The following is a 9,388-nucleotide window of genomic DNA, read 5'->3' as shown; positions in this document are numbered from 1 at the left end:
TGGTCGCTAGAGTGCTTGTGCTTTTCATGTGATGTCGTCTCCTGGATTGTTGTTCATTGGGGATCTGTTGTTCCTACCTTTGCGGGATCTCATCCTTACGTTATTATTAGTAAATTGGGTATTTGATCCCTTTATGTTCGCCAAAACATGTGGTTTCTGGTTTAATTTTATCCTAATTTATTTGAGGTTAGCCTGGCTTTTGTGAGGTCGAGATGTCGGCCCTTTGGTATTTGATGATTGTGTAACTGTTTAAATCAATTATACTTTACTCTTTATGAACGTCTGAAAGTTTGGATTTTCTCCTTTTCTTAAGGGTTTGAAATATGATGAAAATCAAGAGGAAAGATGTTCCAAGTAGAACAACGAGCAGTAAGTCAATTGTTGTCAGTCTTCACACCTCTTTTTTTTTTTGCCCAAAGCGTTCACATTTATGCTTTATAATGCTTTTATAACTAGGAAACTTGCGTTCATCCGGTAGATTCATTGATGATGAAGGTGTACTCAGTCAAGAACTTGCTGCGAAGTTGTCTCCAAGCATTGTCTGGCTTGCCTCATTTGTTGGTGATTGTACTATATGCACAACTACTCTTCCATCTTCTGTATTTAATCATCATTACTGAACTTCTGTCCTTGTGTAGGTGAAGAGCCCCATTCAGTATGCACAGGCATAGTTGTCCGAAATGATCCACTAGGTGCATCTTTCGTGACATCTGGAGATTTGGTTACATCTAGAGAATTCGTTACAACTCAAAATTCAGGTTCTATCGATAAATTAAAGGTTGGTTTTGCCAATTTTTCTGCACTTCCTTATGCGCAAATTTTCTTGAACAACATCATGCATGTAAATGCAGTGGTGGCACCAGTTTTTAGATGCTAAGTATTCGTTGTAAAACAGAAAAATTTCTTAATGCAATATTATGAACTATAACAACTAATTGACCATAATTTCGGTACAACAGTAACATTTTTTCAATCAAGTAACAATACATAAGAGATAAGACCATAATTCCATAATAATTATCAATACTGCAAGAATATAAATTTGCATTGAGGAGGTACCTCTTGAGTTAAGAATTGATGATATCCAATCTTAACAATTACAATATAACTCTGTGTTCTCCTTGTTGGTCGCCTAGTTGGAAGATATTGATGACATCCTCGTCCTTTACTTGATGCAGCATTAGTCTGATTAGTCTTAACAATTACAATATAACTCTGGTCGCCAATTGCAAATTGCTCTCAGGCGGAACATGAGAAGTAACTTGGTGCAGCATAATGCCCTATATAAAAGCCACTTCCCTTTGCTCAAACCACCGAGTGGCTCATTTGTGGCCATACATGTGTTTGGGCCCACGGTGGGCTTTACTAGACCCCAGAAAGCCTCACCGGGACCGTGAAAACTCGGATTGACTGGCCCAGGGAGCCCAGTTTGACTCCAAAAGCTGGCACTTCTATCTGCGCACCACCCGGGTCTCCCGTCGACCACCCCCTTATCCAGTCGCTCGGTCCCACAGCCCCCAGGATGCCAAGAAGGGCATCCTTTGGTCTACCAGCTGCTCCCATTGATGCTTCTTCTCTCTCCTTGCAATTAACTTCTCCTGTCAAGCCAGAGAGGCTGTTCCGTCGAGACTCAAAGCCAGAGTCAGCGAACATACATATGCGCAGTGTTGTGGGCTGGCCTGCTAGGCTGTTTGTGGCTATGGGCCTGATATTATGTATATATTTTTTTTGCGCAGAAATTTCGGTATTAATTAAAATGCACGTGAATACACCCAGCGCCGCCAATGTGTAAGTGCATATCCGTATCTTTATATGAGATGAGCTAGCCAAGGAGGCTGAAAATGAATCAAGGAGGTCTATCGGCCAAAACAGAACTACAAAAACACCTAGATCTAATCTAATCTAATCGTATTGTATCTTTGCCTGCTGGTTTAAGATGTCTGTAATCATTTGCTAATCATTCTCCTGTTGTATTGTTACAGATAAAAGTGCATCTACCAAATGGGAAAATTGTGAATGCATCTGTGCAAGACTACAATGTAGCTTGCAACATGATTGTTGTAACCACTAAGTCCTTCCCTGATCTCCGCCCAGCATGTCTTGATAAACAGATGCAAGTTGAGCATTCCACTCTGTTATTAGCTGCAAGTTTATGCCCCATGTCAGACAAATTTTCGGTCAAAACTGGGGTACTGACTAACAGTCCGATTGGAGTTGAGAGTCATGGAATCATGTGGTCCACGTGCGAGATCACTGAGGTGCTTTGTCAATTTCTGTTCTATTTGTTCTAACTGTCACTTCTTTTGAGACATCACATATTTTATTCTGTGCTAGGTTGGAAAAGGTGGACCTCTTGTGGATTTTGATGGGAATATTGTTGGGATGAACCTCTGTACGAGAGCGGGAGCAACCCAGTTCGTGCCAAAACAGTTGATTGTTGAATGTATGTGTGATCTTGGGTTCTGGTATGTCGTCTATACTTTAATCATATATACTGATGAAAAATACAAACACAAATTGTGTTATGAAGTCTATGGGTCTGTTGGCTTTCAACCAAATCTGGCTAGGTAAAAAAAAAGTTGACTGCCCCGCCTGATTTGATTGGTCTTTGGAATGGCGTCAAAAAAAATTGGCTCACCTAGCCCTACATGCACCTGTTCTTTTTTTCACTTTATTTAAACAGCCTAGATATCTCTATGGGGGACATTCAGATCTTACGATGTTCAAACCCCGGCCAGTTTAGAGCGAGGGACTTTAGTACAGCTGTACAGATCTTCCTTACACCATCTAATGATGTTGATGCACTTTGGTCGATGAGTCAATCCCAACTGCACTCTTGGAGCCCAGTTCACCTGGTACAGATCTTCCTTACACCATCTAATGACGTTGATGCACTCTGGCCGATGAGTCAATCCCAACCGCACTCTTAGAAGCCCAGTTCATCTTGCTGCGAGTGAGCAGAGGGTGTGTGAAAGCTCTGCCAAAAAATAGCTTCACAGCTCTCCCTTGCTTCTTTGTGGGTCTCCTTTGGCGCTCAGTGGTGGCTGATCAAAGTGTAGGATATTTCAGTTGATTAACCAAACGACCCTGTACAAGTGTCAGCCTAATTACTCCTGTCAGGCACAACCCAATAGCAGACAACACACCTCACTATCATTTTATAAAAAAAGTTGCCGTGAGTTCAAAGGATGTTGAGTAGATGACTATTTGTTGGTGTTCCAGTTTGATTATAGTTGGATTAGTTATGCATGCTGACTGTAGTTGGCATGATTGTCACTTTGAATGGTGACATCTCTGCTGGACATATGCTTTTCTTTACTTTCTCACATGTTTCATGTTTTTATTGGCTCATCATGAAAATGAATTGGAATGAAACACGAACTAATCAGCCAAGTTCCCAATTATTTGCCAAGCAAGTTGGCTGCAAACCAATGTGACCTAAAAAAATTGCAAAAAATCTGGCAGGTACAATGGTTATAATCCAAACAACATTGACTTAGCAAAATATTGGTCATGCCTTTGCTTCGGTCATCGTACCAAACCGACTCAAAACAGACACATCATCTACTATTGGTAAATATACTATGCAGTATGATAAATTTACTACCTTCTGCTGCAGGATCTATGTAAATAATGTTCCCACGCCATTTGACTTCAGTGCAGAAGGTGAGCTAGGCACACAACCACTCATTTCTAATTGGTACACTTACATAGGTCATGCTGTAGTATACATATATGAAGCCTGTTTGTCTCAATTAAGTCCCCTGTCCATTATAGGTACTTCAAGTCTAGATACTATAATTAGCTCAAGTCAAAGTGGCTCGAGTAAGGGAAGTGAGAATGAGAACCAGGAACCTTGTGCATTTGCTAACCATGGGGCTAATGGCATATGGTGTGACCTCAATGAAGAACTTGCTTCAAAGCTGTCTCCGAGTATTATCTCCCTTGCTTCATTTGATGGTGATTATACTACTATATGCACATTTCCCATGTTTGCATTTAGCCATTAGTATTTAATGACTGAGATTATGATGTTGTGTAGAAGAGGGATTGCATTCTGAATGCACAGGCATGGTTATCGACAGAAAATTGTCTTCAGCCTCTTTTCTGACGACTGGAGGTTTGTTCGAACCATTGCATCAAGATCTCTGGCATGGTTTGACGGTTTGTGCTGCTAATTTTTCTGTGATTTGCCTGCTTATTTATGATATAGATAATGGTAACGTATGCTTTGCTGTATCATTACAGATCAAAGTACGCCTTCCAAATAACGAAGTGATCCCTGGGCGGTTGCAGTATTATTCGGCTCCTTCCAGTTTGGCTGTTATTATCACCGATTCCTTGCCGCCTTCCCTTGATCTTCGTGTAGCTTGTCTTGGCAACGACATGCAAGTTGAGCCGTCTGCTGAGTTATCAGCTGTAAGTCGGTGCTTTGACTCAGGAAAATTAATGTCCACAAGAGCAATCATCGAGGTGCGCTGTTGATATCTCGTCTAATTTTTCTTCATGGTCAAAGTCAACAATTGTACAGCCAATTTATGGTACTAGGGTCATATTATTTGTCATTATATTATGGGCACATAATTTTCTGTTGCCCCAGAATTAAATTTTTTCTCTATGTGTGGTAGGCTGAGCACAAGTTAATATTTTGTGCTAGGCTGTTAGTGGAGGACCACTTGTTGATTGTGATGGAAATATTGTTGGCATCAACTACTGTGAGTGGGAAGACAATCTATTCCTACCAAGTAATCGTATTTTTGAATGCTTGGGGAGTGATGTAAACTGGTAAGGTTGAATTCCAGCATTTATGCTGAACATGTTTTCCAGTTGGCTTACTGTCCTTTGCTATTTTAACTCTTCAACACAGTGTGACAGTATGCAAATTGGTTGAGAAGACATTATTTTGTGCACTAGGTCTCTTGACAGAAGTGTAGATGTGTAGAATAAATCAGTATGGTATGCATTTTTTTCCATACGGAATAAAACATAGTTCATATCATCCATGCACAACGAGAAAAAAAAAAAGCTAAGGGCCGAGACCTGAAAATGCTAACCAGCCAAAACCAAAAATTCGAAATATGGTGTGCATATAGACTAATAGTTACTTTCATTCAAAAGCCATATTGATGAGAATGCCATATGCACTATGCGGGAACAAGAACTGTTAAAGCTTTGAATTTCTATGTTGTGCATGTTGAAGTGTATAAGTAGATTGCCTAGCACTTTCCATTAGTTCGGATTTTTGGTTGCGTTGGCTGGTGCATGAAGCTTAACATGGTATCAGAGAGCCAGGGTCTCGAGTTCGAGTCCTAGCTTTCGCAAATTATTGTAAAATTGTTGTTCCTCCCCCCCCCCCCCCCCCACCCCACCCCCCGGAGTCCACGTTTAGGCCTGTTGAGCCTGCCTCTGACTCTACACGTGTTGACTTGTCTTCCTGTTTTCCAGTCACACCTGAGGGGGCTCTTGAAGTTTATAAGTAGATTGCCTATCCCTTTTCATCAGTTCGGACTTTTGGTTGCGTTGGCTAATAGTGCAGTTGTGCTTCATTATTGAAATATATATTGCGTAACGTGACGTCACCAAATGTCAAGGTTATGGAGGTGATGGGGGCGTTGCAACTTGCAACACGTCACCCCATTCTTACCTTTGAAACCCTTAGGGTCTGTTTGGTTTGAGGTCAAACAGTAATGTGTTAAGATATCCATGCCCGATGGTATATCTTCTTTTCTCGTTTCGTTGGATGAGGGATTAGCCAGTTTTTCCTTGGGTAGAAGGTTGTGAGGTCGGTAGGGTGAACCCCTTTTTTGTTTGCTTGAAGGGATGAGGTTTATAGGTTTTTGTGCTAACCTTTTCGTCATGAGGTGATGAGATTACTCCTTTTTTGCATTCGATTTCAGCGATAGATAAGGTGCACAAGTTTACTATGATATGATCAGCAATATATTAAACTAGATAACATTTTGAAAAGTAGAAACTGAACTTTAACATCTTAGCCCTCATGGAGGCGAGCATATATGCCAGACACATAAATTAGCATATTTATTTTGTCCATTGACAATGCAAAATTGAGTAAAAATGTAACTTTAACATGACATGACATACAATTTAACAAATACTACAACCATTATTTCTGTAGACATTGGCTTAAATGGTCAAATACACTACACTTCCATGTGGGCAATCTTGTATCCATCCCTTTAAGCATGAAAGAAAACTACAATGTTGCTCATTTTCTTGCAATGTTACTATTCATTCTAGTACATCACAGTGTGCTTTTGTTCTTGTTGCAGAGCTGTGCTGCTCATTTTCTATATTTTTTATTTTCTTGTGAACTCTGTTTTTTTTATCATGGCCATTCAGTTGTTTTAGTTATTTGACATCCATGCCTGAAAATGACCCTTCAGTTTTGCATCGATTACTACATTCAGGGCTGCAAGTAAACAAGATTGCTGCCGTACAAATAAGATGCACAAATCTTCCACGCCTCATAGCGACGGTCCAGAAGGTAAGCCGAGCGCAATCACCCTTAAGACGATATGCACTAGCAAGCAGTTCTTCATCATTTCCTAGCGTTACTTACCAATAATCATATTTTGGTGCCTCCAGCAGCGCGCAGTGGCTAGTTTAAGTTAATGGTTGTAGTTGTTCTATCCTGCAACCTATCAAATTCTAATGTTCCGAGAAATGACAAATAGTAAGCCTTTTGATCTTCACCAGATCACTAGTTCCTTCATCTTCTTGCAGAACTCACTGATGATGAACTTAGGCGTATACTTCCTCCCTGGCGACCTGATGATGACTTGGGCCTCTCAGCTTAAAGGTGAAAGCAGCCGAGCTGGGGTTTTTTGATATCATCTGGATGTGTCTAACTGCGAGGCGACTGACGGGCGACGACGCCCTGGCGGGCGACGGCGGCGCTGTCCGGCCGGGTCGAGGAGGAAGGGCCTCCTCCACCCTCCTCCGCCAACGCCGGCGACGGTCGCTGGCGCGGTGCGGGGTCGGTTTGGAGGTGCGGAACTCCTTTGAGGTGCTCGGCTCCGATGCGTCCGAGTCTGAGGAAGATCCAGGGTGGTTCTCCGGGCCGGAGGTGCGGCCGCGGGGGCAGCAGTTGGCGCAGCAGGTGGCGCTCGTGGGCGTGGTGCGGGAGGGGGACGAAGGGTCGTCCTCACCCACGCCGGCGGCGGCGCCAGATCTGGGGTCAACGGTGGACTTCCCTGCTCTGCCGTCGCAGATCTCTTCCCCGCCCGTCTCGGTGGTCCGCGACGGGCCCGGCGTCTTCAAGGTCGGTGAGGTCTCCGTCTCGTGGGGAGCGGTGCGGTGCTCCGGGGTGGCGACAAGGGCGACGACGGCGGCGGCGGCGGCGGCGGGCTCCGAGCTAGGGTTGGCTCTGGAAGCTGCGGTTGGGCCGGTGAGGGTGCAGCTGTCCAGTGGGCCAGGTGGGCCTCCTGGGCCGTCGGCCCAATCCGTTCTGGTCCAGTCAAGTGCTTCAAGGCCCTGTTTGGATGCGGGGCGGTCGGATGGTGGCCACGTGTCCCAGGGGCATGTTTCTGCGGCTCCGATGCAGTGCGGCGCGCGGAGTGGGGGGCTGGACGGTTCTACCCCTCCGAGATCGGTACTTAAGTGGTTCTGGCGCCCGGTCGGCTCTACTGTCCAAGGGTTAGGGTTTCCAGCCGCCAATCGGGATCTGAGACTTCTCAAACCTCCAGCCACCACTCTCCTCCCTTCTCCTTCCCTGCGTCCTCTCCCGCGGCGGCGTCGCATGGACAGAGAGCGGAGGATGAAGCGTCCCTTCGGGGAGACGGGGGATGGCCAGGGCGGCTGGCGGCGCGAAAGGGATCTCAGGCAGAAGCTTGATAGGGAGCAAGAAGAGCAGCGGCGACAGCAGCGTGAGCGTGATTGGGATGCTCAGCGACGGGAGGAAGACCACCGCGCCAGGGACAGGCAAGGCGAGGGAGCCGCAGCGGCCCCCGGCCCCGAACCCACGAGGGCGTGGTACGGGAAGGGGGGAGGAGCGCGTGGACAAGCACATCCGCCATGGATCTGGGTCGAGGGCGACCGAGTTGGGTGGCGGTGAGGCCACTCATATTACTTGCTACAACTGCGGGAAACTTGGACACGTCCAGGCCGCATGCACCGAAGAGCCCTTCTGCATCAAGTGCAACAAGGTAGGCCACCTGTCCGCCATGTGTGCCTTCTACAACAGGGCGGCTGAACCCTTCTGGGCTGGGTACGGCAGCAACGGGGTGGGCTTTGTCTGCTGTGAAGTATCAGAGGAAGAAATGCTACCGCCGGCACCCAATGCGGCAAGAATTTCGCTGGAGATTGGATCCTTTCGGCGGAACGGTTGGAGGATGAGCTCAAGGACCTTGTCGACGAGGGATGGAACCGGAATGTGCAGCAGCTCGGCGAGTCGGACTTCGCAGCCTTCTTCCCCTCTAAGGAAAGCCTCCGCATGGCCATCCGCGGTGGAGGCCTCAACCTCGCCAATGAGCAAGCTGCATGTGAACGTGGAGGCATCTGTCGGGGACCCGGCTGCGGCGGATCAGCTCGAGGAGGTGTGGGTGAAGCTCTTCGACGTCCCCGCCCCTACAAGCAACCGTCACGCATTTTGCTGGCCACTCGGGAGCCGGGGCGACCTGTGGGAGTGGATGAAGCGTCTCTTGATGCGCCCGACGGCCCGGTGAGACTCTTGGTGGGATGCAAGAGGCCAGTTGCCCTGCCCTCCTTCATTATGATGTATGTCAACTCCCAAGGGTTCAAGGTGAGAGTGCAGCTGGATAGTGAGAAGATGGCAGTTTCCTCGGCTCCCCCCCCTCCGCCTAAGCCGCTGGGAGACGACAAGGATGAGGACCTCGAGGAATCGGAAGGGGATGGTTGGGATGGGCGTCGCGGGAAGCATATCAGAAAGGGAACAGAGCCGGCCAACCCTCGCCCTGAGTCTAGGGGATTCAGCGGCGCTCCTAAGCATAAGTCTGTCGCCATGGACATTGGCACGGCGTCGCGGGATCCGTCTGAGGTCGTGATCCCCTCCTCCGCCCTCAGCCAATATGGATCCAATCTGCTTGGAAAAGGGGACATTTTTCCTATCTTGAAGAACCTCTTGACGTCGGATCAAGCACCCACTCAGCCGGAGGAACCGGAAGACTCGACGAGGACCAGCCGCCCCTCTCCCCATCTCTCGGTGACCGATTCTACAACGCCGGAGGGGCTGTCTACACCAAGAAGGGACCCAAGATCTCGGGGAAAAGCCATGCACCTTCTGACCAAGACAGGGTGGAAGCTGGGATTAGCCCCTCGTGGGAGAGCGACCCAGATGCTATGCGCGCGAGGGAGCGCAGGAGCAAGAGCAACTTGGACCGCCCATCTCTGGTCAGAAACCTGGACGGGA

General features: G+C 47.0%; 1 protein-coding gene across 1 annotated transcript; it reads left to right on the top strand.

The window, feature by feature from the left end:
• Nucleotides 1–311: 311 nt before the first annotated feature.
• Nucleotides 312–6,818, top strand: LOC124663011. Its single transcript, XM_047200776.1, has 12 exons — nt 312–369; nt 457–561; nt 639–778; nt 1,983–2,258; nt 2,335–2,465; nt 3,620–3,666; nt 3,778–3,960; nt 4,043–4,164; nt 4,249–4,473; nt 4,658–4,785; nt 6,429–6,505; nt 6,745–6,818. The coding sequence occupies exons 1-12, from the start codon at nt 324–326 to the stop codon at nt 6,816–6,818; spliced, it is 1,554 nt and encodes a 517-aa protein (XP_047056732.1). The 5' UTR covers nt 312–323.
• Nucleotides 6,819–9,388: the final 2,570 nt, after the last annotated feature.

Source organism: Lolium rigidum, chromosome 6 (assembly GCF_022539505.1).
Source record: "Lolium rigidum isolate FL_2022 chromosome 6, APGP_CSIRO_Lrig_0.1, whole genome shotgun sequence".
Lineage (NCBI taxonomy): Eukaryota > Viridiplantae > Streptophyta > Magnoliopsida > Poales > Poaceae > Lolium > Lolium rigidum.
This window is presented reverse-complemented; position numbering and strand designations above follow the sequence as displayed.

Coding starts and splice junctions, on each gene's coding strand:
- LOC124663011 (XM_047200776.1), top strand. CDS start 324: ATGATGAAAATCAAGAGGAAAGATGTTCCAAGTAGAACAACGAGCA. Junction 4,474..4,657: donor CCACAAGAGCAATCATCGAG/GTGCGCTGTTGA, acceptor ATTTTGTGCTAG/GCTGTTAGTGGAGGACCACT. Junction 6,506..6,744: donor TCATAGCGACGGTCCAGAAG/GTAAGCCGAGCG, acceptor ATCTTCTTGCAG/AACTCACTGATGATGAACTT.